The following is a 17,495-nucleotide window of genomic DNA, read 5'->3' on the forward strand; positions in this document are numbered from 1 at the left end:
ACTGCTTCTTTACTATATGAGTGCGTTGCACCATTGTGCCCTCCGGGGTCGATCAAATCGCGTCTCCTCCGAGGCCCCCGATGAACTCACCGGTGCGCGCTGGGCATCGGTTTTTGCTGCAATTTTTAACCTTCAGGAAGGGTCCGGGCAAGGCTAAATTGCAGCCTTGTCGCCCACCCAGGGACGCCAAAAGCTGTTGCCGGCACCCAGTGCCGAGAGGCTGAACAACAGCTTGAGTGGTTCGTTACCCAGTGTGCTACACCCAATAATTACAACGGGATGGACAAGCAGAAAAGTTTATTTGAAGCTTTAAATAGGTACAGGGAGATTTGAATTTTAAATTTTGTACATAGAGCAGGAAGTTATATAGGCTTTTATATATATATATTTTTTTAGCATATTTATTTAATAGCAAGCTGCTTTAAGTATTTATATAGCCAGCCAATTTAGTGTTTAGCTAGTTTTTTGGTTTTCTGTATTATTTGTTAAATTATATATAAAGCTGTTTTATTTAGCATTGCTTTTTTATATTTGCTTTGTGTGGCTTTGCTTAGTTTTAGGCAGTTTGACTTTGCAACATATTGTTGCAGATTTTTAGTATAATTGCTGTGTGTGCCTTCAGGCGGGGGGGCCAAGGACACTTGGGCCTAGTACGCAGAGCTGCTGCGAGTGCCTTCATGTGGGAGGGGGGGCCAAGGACACCTGGGCCTAGTGCAAGGGGGCTTTATTGACACTCGTGGTCTTTTATTTTTTTGAGTTATTTATTGGCCATGCCCTAGTGTCCCCAACAATATCTAAACTTCAAAATTAAAAACTATTTTCACTTTTGAATGCAAGCCAAGGAGGGGTCTGACTCAAAAGAGGAAGTGCAATACTGCACCTTCTATTCTTTTGGATAGATATAAGTTTTAAGTACTTCCTTTTGGGTTTGCTTCATTGCTTGTGTCATAAATATAAAGGGAAGAGTAACCACCTTTCTGTGTACAGTGCTATAAAATCCCTGCTGGCCAGAGGCAAAATCCTTTCATCTGTAAAGGGTTAAGAAGCTAAGGTAACCCACTGGCACCTGACCCAAAATGGCCAACGAGGGGACAAGATTCTTTCAAATCTGGAGTTGTGGGGGGGGGCAAAGGGTTTGGGCTATCTGTGTGATGCTTTTGCTGGGAACAGATCAGGAATGCAGCCTTACAATTCCTGTAAAGTTAGTAAGTAATCTAGCTAGAAAATGAGTTAGATTTTCTTTTGCTTAATGGCTTGTAAAAGAAACTGTGCTGGAGGGAATGTATATTCCTGTTTTTGTGTCTTTTTGTAACTTAATTTCCACAGCTCTGAGCATTGTGGCTAGGTTGACTTAAGTGTTAGATGTAGACCAGGCTTAAGTATGCCAAATAGTTAAATCCACAGCAAGTTGGGAAGAACGTTAGATTACAAACAAAGCGACTAGCAAACTGCTGAGGTCTTAGATATACCGGCTGCACCAAGTCCATATGTCAGTCTATTCTGAGAGTCCATCCCAAAGGAGGAACTGAAGGCTTTTAAACAAAACCTGTACATTGGTTTTCGGTTTCTTAAGGACATTCACAGTGTTACTGAAAATGTTCAGAGGCACTAACAGAGGAAACACTTATCCACCCAGTTACTTATAATGAAAAACATAATGATCAACAAGATACTGGGTCCACGTAGAGGATCCACCTCAACCAGTGGCGGATTCGTCACTGGGCCACAGGGCCTGTGCCCAGGGTCCCTGGCCAACTGGGGCACCCCTGTGCCCCGACCTACTCTGCCTGCCTGTGCTCCTGTTGGGGAGTGGGGTCGGGGCTAGGGTTGAGAACTTTCTAATTGCATTAACCCAAACACCCTTGCCCCCCTGCCTGCCCTGCCCTGCCCTTCCCCAAGACTCCGCTTCTTCTCTGACCCCACCCCCACCACTGCTCACGCCGTCTCTGCTCCCTCTATCACTCACTCTCCTCCACCCTCACTCACTTTCACTAGGCTGGTGCTAGGAGTTGGGGTGCGTGAGGGGGTGAGGGCTCTGTCTGGGGGCGTGGGCTCTGGGTGGGGTCAGAAATGAAGGGTTCAGGATGTGGGAGGGAGCTCTGGGCTGGAGCAGGGGGCTGAGGTGCGGGAAGGGAGGAGGGCTCTGGCTAGGGGTGCAAGCTCCACGGTGGGGCCGGGGATGAGTGGTTTGCGGTGCAAGAGGGGGCTCTGGGCTGGGGCTGAGGGGGTTCAGAGTGTAGAAGGGGGTTCAAGGCTGGGGCAGGGGGTTGAGTTGCTGGTGGGGGTGCAGGCGGTGATGTGAGCTCTGGGCTGGGGGGTGGGGCTGAGGAGTTTGCAGCGTGGGAGGGGGATCCGGGCAGGGATGGGGGATTGGGGTGTGGGAGGGGGTGAGGGCTCTGCCTGGGCAGTGCTTACCTCGGGTGTCTCCTGGAAGCAGCCGGCATGTCCGGCTCCTAGGGGGAGGGGCCAGGTGGCTCCACGCACTGCCCCCGCCTGCAGGCACTGCCCCCGCAGCTCCCACTGGCCACAATCCTGGCCAATGGGAGCTGCTGAGTTGGCGCTCAGGCTGGGGGCAGCACGCGTAGACTCCCTGGCTGCCCTTGCGCCTAGGACCCAGACATGCCGGCCGCTTCCGGGACCCACGCAGAGCCAGGGCAGGTAGGGAGCCTGCCTTAGCCCTGCTGCAGTGCTGAACAGACTTTTAGAGGCCTATTAAAATCCCCCGGATTGCTTTCAAAAGCCACCAGGAGATTGAGGCCGATAAGTAACTGGGTGGATAAGTGTTTCTTACCTCAGGTGGCTCCTGGAAGCAACCAGCATGTCCGGCTCCTAGGTGGAGGGGCCAGGTAGCTCCACGCACTGCCTCCAGGAGATCGAGGCTGATTCCGGTAGACTCCCAGCCAATCCGGGAGGGTTGTCAATCTATCCCACTCCTTGGTGCTGTTTCCTGGGCTTCCTCCTACACAGCCATTCTCAGGCTTTCTTCCCCACAACTTCGCTAGGTGGACCCTTCTTTCAGGGCTAGCACCTCAGAGATTACTCTGACCTCAGGCTTCCTCCTCACCCCTGCACTGTTCCCGAAGAGTAACTACACACTCTCTCCTTCAAGTACCCTTCTGCTACAAACATCCTCTCTTTTTGATAACCAGATAGATCCTGCTCCTGCCCAGCTGGGTGGCTTCCTGATCACTTAGGCTCGGTTCTCCATCTAGGTGCAGCCAGGTAACACAATTGGCTGCTAAGATCCACATTAACTCACTCAGAGCCTGTGTGGGTTACAATCCCCCCCCACACACACACACAATCATCACAGTGTTTTATTAATTGGCTGTATTTGTGTGTGTGTTGTTTCTTATTGGAATCATGTTTTATTTGCATTTAATGTTTTCCTTTATATAAAGGAGATCTAAACCTGACCCTTGCCATGAGACAGGGGTATAATTTTTTGTGATCCTGATGTGTGTCATGTCATTTGGCAAATGAAATAATAAGAAATCTCTTACTGGCATTCCTATGTATCATACCTTTATTAAGTTCCTATCCCATGAAAGAATCTGAGAAAGGCACGTAGCAAGTGATAGGCCAGAAGCACAGCACATTCATATAAGAGCTGGTAAAATTATTAGACAAAATTGCATTGAGCATATTTTATTTTGGGGAAAATTAGGTAAAATATGATACTGTGTGTTGTGTAAAGAAGTACTTCCTTATGTTGGTTTCAAATGTGCTGCCTATTAATTTCATTGGGTGACCCCTAGTGGTGAGGTGGAGCTGGTTCTCACCGGTTCGCTAGAACCGGTTGTTAAATTTAGAAGCCCTGTTCCGCGAGGGACAACCAGTTTTAAAAGGGCTTCTAAATTTAACCAGCCAAAGGTGGCGCCTTAGGCGCCGACTCCATGGGTGCTCCAGCCCTGGAGCACCCAAGGGGAAAATTTGGTGGGTGCAGAGCACCCACCGGCAGCTCCCTGCCCTACCCCCGGCCCCAGCTCACCTCACCTCTGCTCCACCTCCTCCCCTGAACGCGCTGCCCCGGTCTGCTTCTCCGCCCCCCCAGGCTTCCCGTGAATCAGCTGTTCGTGCGGGAAGCCGGGGCAGGCTGAGAAGCAAGCTGTGGCTTCCCGCTTAGGCCCAGGGAGGCAGAGCAGAGGTGAGCTCGGGCGGGCGGGCGGGGGGGGGGTGCGAGGAGGGCCGCCCGCGCTGCAGCAGGTAACCTGGGGGGTGTGTGTGCAGGGGAACCACTTCCCACCCCAGCTCACCTCCGCCACCCTTGGCCTGAGTGGGAAGCCACGGCCTGCTTCTGAGCCCTCCCCGGCTTCCCGCCAAACAGCTGATTCGCGGGAAGCCGGCAAGGGGGGGCGTGGAGAAGCAGAGTGGGGTGGTGGGTTCAGGGGAGGAGGCGGAGTGGAGGTGAGCTGGGGCCGGGCGTGGAGCTGCCAGTGGGTGCTCTGCACCCATCAAATTTTCCCCTTGGGTGCTCCAGGGCTGGAGCACCCATGGAGTCGGTGCCTAAGGCGCCACTTTTGGCCAGTTAAATTTAGAAGCATTTTTAGAACCGGTTGTCTGCGCCTAAGGCTCCACTTTTGATGTGATCAGTGTGGGGAGCGGCAGCTCCCTCTGCTCCCCCCCAGCTACGCTCCCCGCCCCTAGGAGCCAGAGGGACCTGCCAGATGCTTCCTGGGAGCTGCCCCAAGGAAGCACCACCGGGACTCCCCACCTTGCCCCCTGGCAGGTGCCTCTGGCTCTTAGAGGTGGGGTGGGCACCCACTACGGTGGCCCAGGAGACCCTCCTGCCTGGTTCTGTGGGCAGTCAGGGGACGGGGAGGGGGGTGGATGGGGCAGGGGTCCTGGGGGGGCATCGAGGAATGCGGGGGGTTGGATGGGGCAGGAGTCCCAGGGGGCGGGAGTGGGCAACGACCCTCTCGTGGGATGAGGTGGGAACCCGTTGTTAAGATTTTGGCAGCTCATCACTGGTGACCCCTTGTTCTTGTGTTATGTGAAGGAGTAAATAACACTTCCTTATTCACTTTCTCCACACCATTCGGGATTTTATAGATCTGTATCATATCCCCCCTTAGTCATCTCTTTTCCAAGGTGAAAAATTCTAGTCTTTTTAATCTCTCCTCATGTGGAAGCTGTTCCAGACGCTTAATCATATTTGTCGCCCTCCTCTGTACCTTTTCGAATCCTAATATATATATTTTTGAGATGCATGCAGTTTTCAAGGTCTGGGCGTACGGTGGATTTATACAGTGGCATTATGATATTTTCTCTTATTATCTATCCCTTTCTTAACAGTTCCTAACAAGCTGCTAGGGTTTTTGCTGCCACTGCACACTGTGCAGATGTTTTCAGAGAACTATCCACAATTACCCCAAGATCTCTTCCTTGAGCGGTCACAGCGACTATAGACCCCCACTGTTATGTTTATATTCTTGGGACTGTGTTTTCCAGCGTGGCTTACTTTTGCATTTATCAACACTGAATTTCATCCGCCACTTTGTTGCTTTGGACTTAACTACCTGCGTGCAGGGGTTGTGTGCTGTGCATGGAGAGCGGCACCGAGGCCCGCGGCCGCTGGGCACAGGGCAAGGGGCCCGGCACCAGCTGTGTTCTGCACGCACCCTTTCGGAACGCGTGCCGGGCGCTGGCTCCCGCGGGCGCTCTTCTGTCAGGACTGTGCCGGCTGCAGCGGGCGCGTCCTTGCTCAGCCCAGCCCAGCCCCTGCGCTTCTCGGGGCCGGGGCCGGGGCCGGGGCCGGGGCCGGGGCCGGGGCCTCGCCCTCCCCCTCCCCGCGACTGCAACGGGCTCGCCGTGGCCGCCCCGGCCTGAGCAGGGGCCCGCCTGTAAGGCTGGCAGCGCAGCCTGAGGGGCCCGGAACCAGGCCCGTGGAGTCTTCTCCCTGGAGGGCCATTAAAGGGGCCGCACAGCAGGAACGGCTGGGATAATGACCGGCGGGGCGGGAGAGAGAAGGAAATAGGTGCCTGTTTCTTTAAGCCTGGCCGATTCGGCTTACGGAACCAACCGGAACTCGAGTTCCGGCGCGTCAAGCCGCGTGTCCTGTTGCCTTATTGGCTAGTTAGACGCATTCACCCCCCCCACCGCAGCTCCGGCGCGCGCGTAATTGCGTCTCGCCGTCCTATTGGCTGGTATAGCCCATGCGCCGTGGCGCTCTAGAAGGCGCGGGCATGCGGGCCGGTGATTGGCTGGGTGGACGCGTGCGCCTTCCCGCCCCTCAGCCGCTGTCCGCCAGTCGCTTGGTGGGTCCCCGGCGGCGCTCTGTCCCCTGCTGCCATCATGGCGGCCGCCGCGGACGAGCCGTTCCCCTTCCACGGGCTCTTGCCCAAGAAAGAGACGGGCGCCGCCTCCTTCCTCGGCCGCTACCCGGAGTACGACGGGCGCGGGGTGCTGCTGGCCGTGCTGGACACCGGCGTGGATCCCGGCGCGCCCGGCATGCAGGTACCCGGCGGGGCCGCGGCGCTGGGTCACCGCCCGCGCGGGGAGCTCCTGGGCCTTGTGCCGGTCGCCTCTCCGCGGGGGAGGGACGGTCGGGCTGAGCGGTTCCCGGGCGGGGCGTTGTAAAGGAGCGGGGCGGAGGAGCCCGGGGCGGGCCGGGGACGGCGCTGGGCGGAGGAGGTTGGGGCAGCGAGGCGGCGCAGGGACTAGCTGGACTCCGGGCTTGGCGGCTCGTGTAGGCTGGAGGGGTCGGGGTGAGAAGCAGCTGCAGGCTACCGGCGCCTCACTGGCCCCAGAGCTGGGGGAAGGGGTGGTCTTGAACTTGCGCGGCAAACGTGGATAAGAGGAAAGAGACGTGACCCGAATAAGGAGATGAAGAGCTCTGAAGGGCCTTGAAGGTGAGAACGAGGAGCCTGAACTTTGCCTCCCCTATCCCACCTCCATAGTGGTGGAATTCAGAGGGATTAAATGGCGAGAATGATGGTCAAGGAAGATGCCCTTAGCCTCAGTTCATTCAAAACATGAGCCTCTCTGTGGCTTTAGGTAGGAGGAGGTTGGAGTAGCCCAGGCAAATCTCATAACATGGAGATTGGTGCTTTTGGTGATGACAAAGGGTTTAGGAGAAAGGATAAGATCGTTTTGCCCATGTGTTAATTTGATGGTGTGCTATCAAGAAGATGCCATGGAGACAGGCTGAGATGTAAGATTGGACTGAGAGCTGGGTCAGGATTGGAAAGAGAGATTTGAGTTATCCACGTAAACATGGTTGCTGAAGCCATGTGAGCAGATATGATCACTGAAGAGGTATAAAGTAGGAAGAGGAGGGGGCCAAAGATGCAAGACTTTGGAAACTCCATGGAAAGGTGGGCAGAGAAGAGGACCCCACAACAAGACACTGAAAGAATGACCAGAGCAGGTGGAGCACTAGAAAGCCCAGTGATGACAAGATAAGTGTTAAAAACAGTGAGAAGTCAAGGTTGAGCAGAGAGTCCGAGATTTGGCATCAAGTCATTAAAGACGCTTGTGAGGGATGGTGGGCAGCATCATGCCAGCTAGCTCAAATCTGCACAGCTGTTTGAATAAAGACGAGCCCTCTGATATCCACATTCTCCTCTTTCCTTCCACTCCTATCCACCCAAAATGAGACCACTAATTTTTTCACTACTTGATCTGACAATATCCTTCTCTCTTCCACCTTTAATTCTCCATTGGCTCCCCTTCTTCACTGCACTGAGTGCAAACTTCTTGTCTTTTCCTTGAGGGTGCTATATAGCACTGCCTACCACCCTGACCTTGTCTCATCATGATGCCTTCCACTCCTGCTGCTGATGCTAGTTTTGGTGCCCTGTTAGTCTGATGCTCCCATGACAATGTTGGGGTTCCCCCCCACATTCTACCCCTATGTATGGAATATATTACCTGTTCCACTGATATCCACCAAGTCACTATCCTCATTCAAATTCCTCATTAGTACACACTTCTGTCATGATTTTTCATGTGCTCAATAATAAAAAACAAAACACTTAATTGAGTGAGACCTCAAGATGTACAGATGCTTAAATTGGGTAACTCCATAAACTTGTTCCCCACCCCATTCTCTGTGTATTGTTTGTTACCTTTACTTGTCTTGTTATGTTTCAAGTTCGATAAAAAAGACACAGTCTCTGCTCCAAAGAGTTTATAATTTGTTTTGTAAAGTGACCTGAACACTTTCAGGTGCTGTAAAATAACCCAGGGTTTAATTGTCACAACATAAATATACTGGTTTTTCCAAAGTAATTATATTTGGCGAGAGCAATCAGTTTGTATTGACTTACTGTGTAACAAAATGCCTGATGGATTGACAAGAACCTAGCCAGTCCAGGTTGTGTTTTTTTTTTTTTTTTTTAAACCTATAACTACCTACATAACACCACCACCCCCATTCATAGACTCATTTAAACCAGTTATATTGGTCGAGTTAAAAATAATAGATTTAAAACAGTTTTATCAAGCCTCAACTTAACTTGAAGATTTGAGCTGTTGCAATTTTAGATTAAAATATAAAATGAACAACACTATAAATGTTTTTATAAACTCTTCAATGCCACTGCTGATTGATAAAATTCAAATAAAATAACCTAACTGCTGTAGGCAAAGAACAAAATATTAAATAATAAAATTGTATTTTTGTTTTCTCTTACAAATCCAAAATGGCATAGAAATCTTTGTCATCATGCAGCAAAATTATTTCTCTTACGCTGAAAAGTTATTTATAACTTCATTAAAATAACATAGACCAAATTTGGGAAACTTTGTTTTACACACATGAATTCCCAAACATTATCACCTCAATATAAATTTTATAATGCAGTATTTAAAATATAATTGCAATCCATTTTTAAAAAAGCCAGTTACCACTGAGTCTTATAATTCAGACTCACTGAAATTGCTTTCAGAATTAAAATCCTTCATTTAAAAGCTAGTTCTGAAGCCCCAGCTGTTGCCTTGTAGTTTCTAACTTTTCTTTTTCCTAGTGCATTCAAAGAAAATGCTCAGTTGATTCCAGCAGAAGAATGCATAGGTAGTTAATACTTGAGACATTACTTGAGCATGAAAGTAGCATGAATCCCCTAGCTGGGTCATGGGCAGTGGGGCTTGAACTCAGGGCTTCTGGATTTGAAACTCTGAGCCTTTGCTGCCTGAGCTGAAAGACCCAGATCTATTAGTGTAAAAATTCTACTTTCTCATAAATACTGTCATTTCTCAACTAGAGGTCAGAGAGTCACACTGTAAGTGTGGGTTACACATTCCTCCTGGCAGGTGAAGCTTTCCCCAAGTGCCACAAGACGATTGCTACTCAAATTCTTGTACTGGCTGTCTGTTGCAACATAACTCCCTGTTCTGGAGGGAATAAGCATGGCTTATATTGTAGGAGGAGGATTTTATAATTGTACTACAAGAATAGAGGTACTAATGTATGTCTTGATTTCATTTTAAGAATGACCCTCTGGGACATTGGTAGGAATGCATCTGACAGACTGCCAGGGTCTGTACTGACGTTAAGGCAGGGACAGACCAGAACAATCCTTATGACTGATTATGGGCACCGTTTTGTTTTAGGATAAGTTATAATGTCTACTATGGTTTCCTGTATGTATTACAAATCAGGCACTCTAATTAAATATACATCTCTTTGTTTTAAGGTTTAGTGAGTAAAAGACAGGATCTTGTATTGTGTCTATGTTAATTAGGTTTCAGAGTAGCAGCCGTGTTAGTCTGTATTCGCAAAAAGAAAAGGAGTACTTGTGGCACCTTAGAGACTAACCAATTTATTTGAGCTCAAGCTTTCGTGAACTACAGCTCACTTCATCGGATGAAGTGAGCTGTAGCTCACAAAAGCTTATGCTCAAATAAATCGGTTAGTCTCTAAGGTGCCACAAGTACTCCTTTTCTTTTTATGTTAATTAGGTTAAAGGAAAGTTAAAGGCCTGAGCCACAATGTAAACTGTTTTGACCACAAGATTTAGTGAACTTTAATTTACAATGTATTCTGCTGAATATAAAATACTGCTGTCTTCTCTGTGAGAGATTGTTTGTGTGAATGAGGAATGCATGCATCAGGAAAAGATAAGGTGTGAAAGCCATCACAAATGTCCAGATGGTCAAGAAAAAGTGAGAAACTTGGAAACACCAGGAGACAATCAGAAAACATCCATTGTATCTGATGCTAAACATGTTAGCAGCATTGAGGACCTCAGAGGTGAGGCAGGCACACCCGAAGGCGAGACAACAAATAGGAGATAACGATGGGAAGCCGGACAATAACCATCAAATGATAACAGCAGAAAACTCCAAGATTAACACCACTTAAGGACTAATGATTCAAAAGGGAATTTACAACTATAAAGATGGGGTGTTTTGCCATGGAACTCTGGGTTCAGTCCTGCAAAACCTCACATTGGATCGCGACCGACAGAACCCAGTTCCTCACTCGTGTTCAGTCTAACTGGCTATTAGATTGACTCAAGCTACAACAGACTGGTAACTATAAAAACATTAACTGGCAGGACTGTGCGCATGATGTGTATGACTGAAAAGCATATGCTAACTGTTGTATTTTCAATAAATACGGCTTGTTTGCATTCACTCCTATAAAAGATCCGGTGTGCTTTGTTTTGCATAACAATATTCTTATCCTTGTTTTTTTTCCAGAACGTTCTTTAACGATTCCATCAGTGAATAACCTTTACGTTTTTAGTATTCACTGGAAAACTTGACTTGGTTTCCAGTTGATTTGCTATAGGTGGAAATCTGTTTCCAGCATAAAACTCTTCTACCTATTCAAGAGTAACTGTTGGTTCTTCTGTTGTAGGTGGGAACTTGTACCTATAGGGATCATTCACAAATGCTAGAAAATGGTGCTGCTAAAGCCTACTCATAACTCTTTTGGAACACATTTTTGCTATTACGTAATTGCAGTTCAGTAAACATTTTTATAATCTTCCAGACTTCAGCAATTGAACATGAATTCCTATGTACAGAGTCAATGTCATTGCTATTAGCTTCAGTATTTGGAGCAATTCCTCATTACACCTCTTCAAAACAGTCCTGCTTATCTGTCAGACGAGTCAATATCCTGCCTATTCTTTTCATGGATTTTCATTAACCTGAGTCACTCTGAAATATGCATTTCTATGCAAGCGGCATAAATATTGAATCTTACTCTTTTGAGGCATGATAAATGCATGGCCAACTTCATGTTTGTTTGGCAGCTACAAAGGGATTGTGAATTAATTTAAGTACCCAGACTCTCAGATACTTCAACTGGATTCATAGTGGGGAACCCTGTGCCCATTCGGAGTGCTATTGAAGTGAAAGGGTATTCATCACGAGCTTCACATTGCAGGATTGTGGGCATAGATATTATATTCTTGCCTTTAAATTTTTAGGGAACAACTTTCTTTATGTTTTCCTTAACAGCAGGCAATGCAAGAACTCTCCTTATTGAGGAGGGCTGAATGTGGTGACCTTCTAAACCCAATAATACTGTTTCTTCATTTAGCTTGAGATGAATTCTAAGTAAGTTAAGATACGCTCTTCCCAACCAGTCAATCTTCCCACCCACCTGAAAAAAATACACTCCTTCCATAGTATTTGTATAACAATACAGGTGTTAGTGCTTTATGAAAGAGTCTTTGTTCGAAATAACTTGGTTTAAGATAACAGAAGACAGAATGGTGGTACTCCCAATTTCTTCTGGAACCAGTGGAAAAAACCAAGCTTGGTATTGAACTGTGTGCTGTCACTAAGCAACCAGTATAACCCACTTCCTCACTGCTTTGTTTCTGCTCCCTCTTTCTCCTTCCTGTCCTTTCTCTGTATATGTTCTCAAGGATCATGCCTATGCTATTGTAGGACTTGGCAGGAGCAGTAGTATGAAAATAACATATCCTAGTCTGTTTCACTCTTCTGTATGATTTGGGGGAGCTGTAAGTTTGTCATTTTTTTGTAAGTGGTGTGGAGGGGGTTGTTAATGAGGGACAGACTGATATTTCCTCCTTAGAAAATGCAAGTGGTGGTGTTTGAGTAATTGGGAAATAAGTATATGTGATTCTGCACTGAATTTGGGACTCTGAGCATTACTAGTGTAACTAACTTTTTTTTTAAGGCTTTTGCACCGTAAGTCCTTTTCCAGAAATCGGGTAATTGTTTTATACAAGGCTGACAAAATAAACACATGTTGCTGTCATTTCAGCATAAATCCATAGTTGTATTAATGCAGAGTTAAGGTTATATGGTGATATGCTGGCCCCTTGCAGAACTGAACTGAGCAAATCTCAAACTTCTAAAAACCAGGAAATGCAGAGTTTAGCTTGCCCATGCAATCTTAACTCTGTCCTCTTTCAGCAGTGCCCCAGTATGCTATGTTAACATGCCTTTACACTGCCAATCCCACAGCTGCTGAAATGTACAAGCTTTTTTTTTTCCTTTTTGTCCTTTAATAGAGTTAGATGGGATTTTGTGGGTGGATGGGTTGTAAAAGGAGGTGAAGAGCTTGTACATTTCAGCAACTGTTGGATTCCTGGGTGGAGTGCACGGGCAGAGCTGGTGAAGTGCCATACTTCCATCCACCCTTCCCATAACCCTCCCCTCACTGCAATCCCAAACCCCTCTTCCCCTGTCACCGCTCCTCTCCCAGGAAGTGTTTACATGTCTAATTCCACCCTCGACCCCAATACTTCGATTGCATTCTCCCCAAAATGAAATTGTTACCCATGACTCTCAAATTGCAGCAACTTCCATTCACTCCATTCAGAAGTCCGTTTGGTGGCACTTGTGATTAACTTATCCTTAGTTATGTTGATGGAATGGAGAGGTCTGTAATTGATCCAGTCATTAGTACTGCTCAGCTTAACAATACTAGGCAGCAGAAGAAAACTGTCTTTGGTGGGGATGGCGGGAAATATAGTTCTGGAACCTCTCAGTCAAATGACCCATTTGGACCACTAATGTCACCTTGTGCCCAATGAGGCTCACCAAATTTCAAAACTATCCGAGTAACCATTTAGGTTTTTAGAGCACTTATAAGATTTGAGCTTTAAAGCATATAAAATGGCAGGAATAGAAACTCTGTAGCCATTTTTTCTATATTGGCATACCCACACTATAAAACAGTACATTTTCCTACATACTGTTCTCCATTTGGGCCCCACTAAGATTTAGTGGGTGCCATGCACTACTTTGAATAAAACTTGACAGATGCTGAGACTATTTTAACCACATCTTCAACCCCACCTAGAAATGTTTTTGTTTTTTTTAATTGCTGTTTTTTGGGGGCTTATATCTCTGGAACCCCTGGTTCAAATTACTCAAAATTTGGGTCACTGGAGCTATCCTGCACCTTCCTAGGGCAGACTAAATTTCAAAGAAATCTGATGAAGTCCTAGTGTACACTACACAGTTAGGTTGATGCAAGGCAGCTTATGTCGACCTAACTCTATAAGCATCTACATGAAAATGTCACTCCTATCAGTGTAACTTGCCTGCTATGCCAACTTAACTCCCCCTCCGCAAGAGGCAGAGTTAGGTCGACGCAGTGTCAGTGTAGACACTGCATTACTTACGTTGTCTTTCATAGGCTCTAAGAGGTGTCTCGCAATGCCTCACCTTGACTGCTCTGGTCACTGTTTTGAGCTCTGCTGCCCAGTGACCAGGTACACAGGTATACTCCCCTCTCCTCTAAATCCTGTGAATTTTTCGATTCCATTTCCTGTGTGCTTGGCATGGAGAGCTCACCTATTGACTGCCCAGCTGATTGTGCCAGCTACATGCTGAAGACGAGCTCCTTCCTGGAGTATGGAAGAGGTCATGGATCTCCGAGGTCTGTGAAGAGAAGAGGGTGTGCGGGGACAGCTCTGATTGAGCCGTATAAATGTTGATATCTACAAGCAGATCGCTTGGGGCATGGAAGAGAAGATCCCTGAGAGAGTGCTGCGTGAAAGCCAAAGATCTGCAGCAGGCGTATCAGAAGGCAAGGGGGGCTAACAGTTGCTCTAGTTCAGAGCTGCAGCTGTTTTTACGAAGAGCTGCATGCCCTCCTCGCCAGAGACTCCACCACTACCCCCAAAAGTCCTGTGGATGCTTTGGGAGAGCGGCAGTCACAGGCCTCCACTATCAACAGTGACAAAGAGAAGGAGAAATATGGGGAACAGGTGACTAGGGGAACAAGTGGCACAGCAAGTCAAGACCTGTTTTTGATTTCTGGACAGTCGAGCCAGTCCCTACAGTCCAGCATGGGTGAGCCTAATGCATGGAGAAGGAATCTCTGGTAAATATGGAGTTTTCGTTGATATTGCAAGGACACATCTGTTCATTTACTCTTTTTACTTATGCTAGTAGAGGTAGAGTTGCTATCTACTTCTCATTCCCCTATACAGTTAGGTGGGGGGCACTGCAGAACAGAGATGCACCAGGATATCCCATGAATCCTTCATAGAGCTATCAAGGAGACTTTCCTGAAGGTAGTTTGCAATCCTCTGCCAAAAGTTTCTGGGGAGTGATGCCTTACTACTTCTGCCGCAGTAGGACACTTTCCCATGCCACTCAGCAATTACTTCAGCAAGTACCATTGCAGCACAAAGGCTAGAAGCATACGGACCAGTGTGCAGCTGGACACCTGCAGGAGCTATTCCCTTTCAGGAGTGAAATATCAGCTAAAATCATCACCACCTCTGGAAAATGGTGCCTGCATTCAATTCAGTTGTCCTGTATTCATATACTCATGCCCTTGAGCTATCCCCTTCTTATTGTCCCAACTCTCCCCTAGGCCCTATTCACCTTGGCTGACTCTGCTGCCGTGCTCTATGAATCTCAAGAAGTGAGAATGTAGCGCTTGCAACTTGTGTGGATTAAGGGGAGTGAGTTCAGTATACCAAGTTTCCATTTACCTTGTGAATACACTCACAATGCACATAGGTACTATTATATCTTTTGCAGATGGAAATGTGGCCTTGAGGGTCTTTCTGTCCACACCAGTGGAGCGGCTCAGCCATTTAAGGAGGATAAGGAAGAGGATGTCGGATGACCTGTTCCAAGAGATCTGGCAAGCCTCTGGTGCTTCAGATACCAAGCACTAGTCTTGGAGAATCACCCTGGTGGACAGAATGGACAAAGATAAAGTGAAGAGAAGAAAAGCACAGGAAAAGGAGAGCTTATGTCGACCTAACTCTATAAGCATCTACATTAAAATGTCATTCTTGCCGGGACATGCTGCAGGAGATGCTAACATTTCTCAAGTGGCAGACATGCTGGAGACTCCTGTTGATCTTCATGTTCAGCAGACTCATGCTTGTCTCCGTCTGCAGCCCATAGAGAACTGCATTCTGGGACCTCCGTACGGGACCCATCCCATTCCTCTTGGCATCCAGGGCCGCTGCACTACCCCCTACCACTCCACCCAGGGGGAGAGAACAGGCAGCCACACATACGCTGACCTGAGAGACACGGTTGGTGTATGTGTTGAGAAATGGAAATGACTGTTCTTTCCCCTTCAAAGGTTCTTTCCCCATATTTATAAAGTTTCATTCAGTTATAAATATGTGTTAACATGGGTTTGGAATAAAAGCCTATCTATGGAAACTTAATTCATCTTTATTCTCAATATACGCTGGCTGGGGCTGACATTCACAGATAATAGCAATCGGTGCATTTGCAATGTTCTGTTAATACACACAGCTTCATATTAGGATGCAAAAAAACAATGCCAAGCAGAGCACACTACAGCAACACTCGTTACCGTGACTCGCTATTAAAATGGTCTTTCAAAGCTTCCCGGAGCCAAATAGCTCCCATTGAGCTCTTATGTCCTCGTATGTGGCTGCTCAAAATCAGCAGAAACCCATTCTGCCTCCACTGAGGTGGAAAACTCCCCCCCCCCCTTTGTTTCACAGATATTATAAAGCACACAGCAGGCAGCTGTAATCATTGGGATTTTTTTTTAACTGAGGACTAATCTCATGAATAAGCAGCGCCAGTGTTCTTTCAAATGGCCAAAGGCATGTTCAGTTGTCATTCTGCACCTGTTGAACTTGTAGCTGAAACACTTCTTGCTGCTGTCGAGGTGGCTGGTGTACGGATTCATGAGTCCCGGGAGTAAGGGGCAGACTGGGTCTCTCAGGATCACTGTTGACATTTCAACATCCCCAATGGCAATCCTCTGCTCTGGAAAGAGAGTCGCTGCTTGCAGCTTTCTGAACAGGCCTATGTTCTTAAAGATGCATGCGTCATGCATGTTCCTTGACCAACCCCCGTTGATGTTGGCAAAATGTCCCTGGTGATTCATCAGCACTTGCAATACCATAGAAAAGTAGCCCTTTCTGTTGATGCACTCTGTGGCATGGTGGTCCGATGGCCAAAATAGAGAGAGAAATGGCATACATCACCCCGCTTCAGTTCAGGACCTCCATTGTTGCAGAACCATCCACTATGTCCTGCACATTGCCGAGAGTCACAGTAGCAGGATGTGATTTAATGGCCTGCACGTTTGCATTACAGCAACCCCAAGGTGGATTTCCCAACTCCAAACTAATTTTCAACTGATTAATAGCAATCTGGTATTACAAGCTTCCACATAGCGATTGCCGCTCGTTTCTCCACTGTCTGTGCAGATCTTATTTTGGTGTTGCTGTGCTTAATGGCTGTGGCAAGCTCCACGCATGCATCCAGGAATATGGCTTTGTGCATCCAAAAGTTCTGCAGCCACTGCTTGTCATCCTGTACCCGCATAATGATGCGATCCCACCAATCAATGCTTATTTCTTGGGCTCAGAATCAGCACTGTGCGGTCTGCAGCTGCTCCATGAATGCCACCAACAACTTTGAATTGTTTCTTTCTATGTCTCTCAGCAATCTAGCTTCCAAGGAATCTTCATGTTCCCCTTGCCTCCTCTTGGGGCTCTGCAAATACTGCAGGATCAGGCATCGTGTGCTGACAATGCTCATTGCAGTAGGGGAGAGCTGTACAGTATCCATGCCTCTCACACAGACAGAAGACGCATGGTTTGCAGGGCTTTTGAAAAGAGGCACAAAACGTTATGGGATGCAGATAAAATTATGGGACGGAGAAAACTACATCACGAGACATTGAAATCATGTTCCCAGTCACCCCTGCGTGACTCGTTTACCCAGATGAGGCGGTGGAAGCCCTTCCTATAACACCCTGTGCCAGATGGTGGCAAGTTGGACAGGAGGATAGCTACCCATGGTGCACTGCTCTTTGCATCGATGCAAGTGCTAGTAGTGATGGCACACACCGCCAATACAAGGAACATAGTGGGGACGCGCAAAAGCAATTTAATTACTGCAGTGGCTGTACATCAAAGTAATTTAGGTCAACTTAATTTTGTAGTATAAACTTCCCCTAAACCTGTTGATTTTAGAGGACTTAGTCCATCTTTAAACAGATGTCATGATGCAACCTTAACTATAGTGGCATTCCCATGCCATTATGATAACGTTAAAAATAATATAAAACTGTTTTGGGTGGGGGTGGGGAGGTGGGT

The 17,495-nt window shown here is 47.4% G+C and overlaps 1 protein-coding gene across 1 annotated transcript in view; it reads left to right on the forward strand.

Moving 5' to 3' along the window:
- The first annotated feature begins 6,170 nt into the window (after positions 1 to 6,170).
- The window catches only part of TPP2 (tripeptidyl peptidase 2), an 80,347-nt gene continuing 69,022 nt past the window's right edge, over positions 6,171 to 17,495 (forward strand). Inside the window, 2 exon segments of the mRNA XM_048854534.1 lie at positions 6,171 to 6,277; positions 6,279 to 6,456. Of these exon segments, the coding sequence (XP_048710491.1) occupies positions 6,186 to 6,277; positions 6,279 to 6,456 (270 nt within the window). The 5' untranslated portion in view covers positions 6,171 to 6,185.

This window comes from Caretta caretta, chromosome 1 (assembly GCF_965140235.1).
Source record: "Caretta caretta isolate rCarCar2 chromosome 1, rCarCar1.hap1, whole genome shotgun sequence".
Lineage (NCBI taxonomy): Eukaryota > Metazoa > Chordata > Testudines > Cheloniidae > Caretta > Caretta caretta.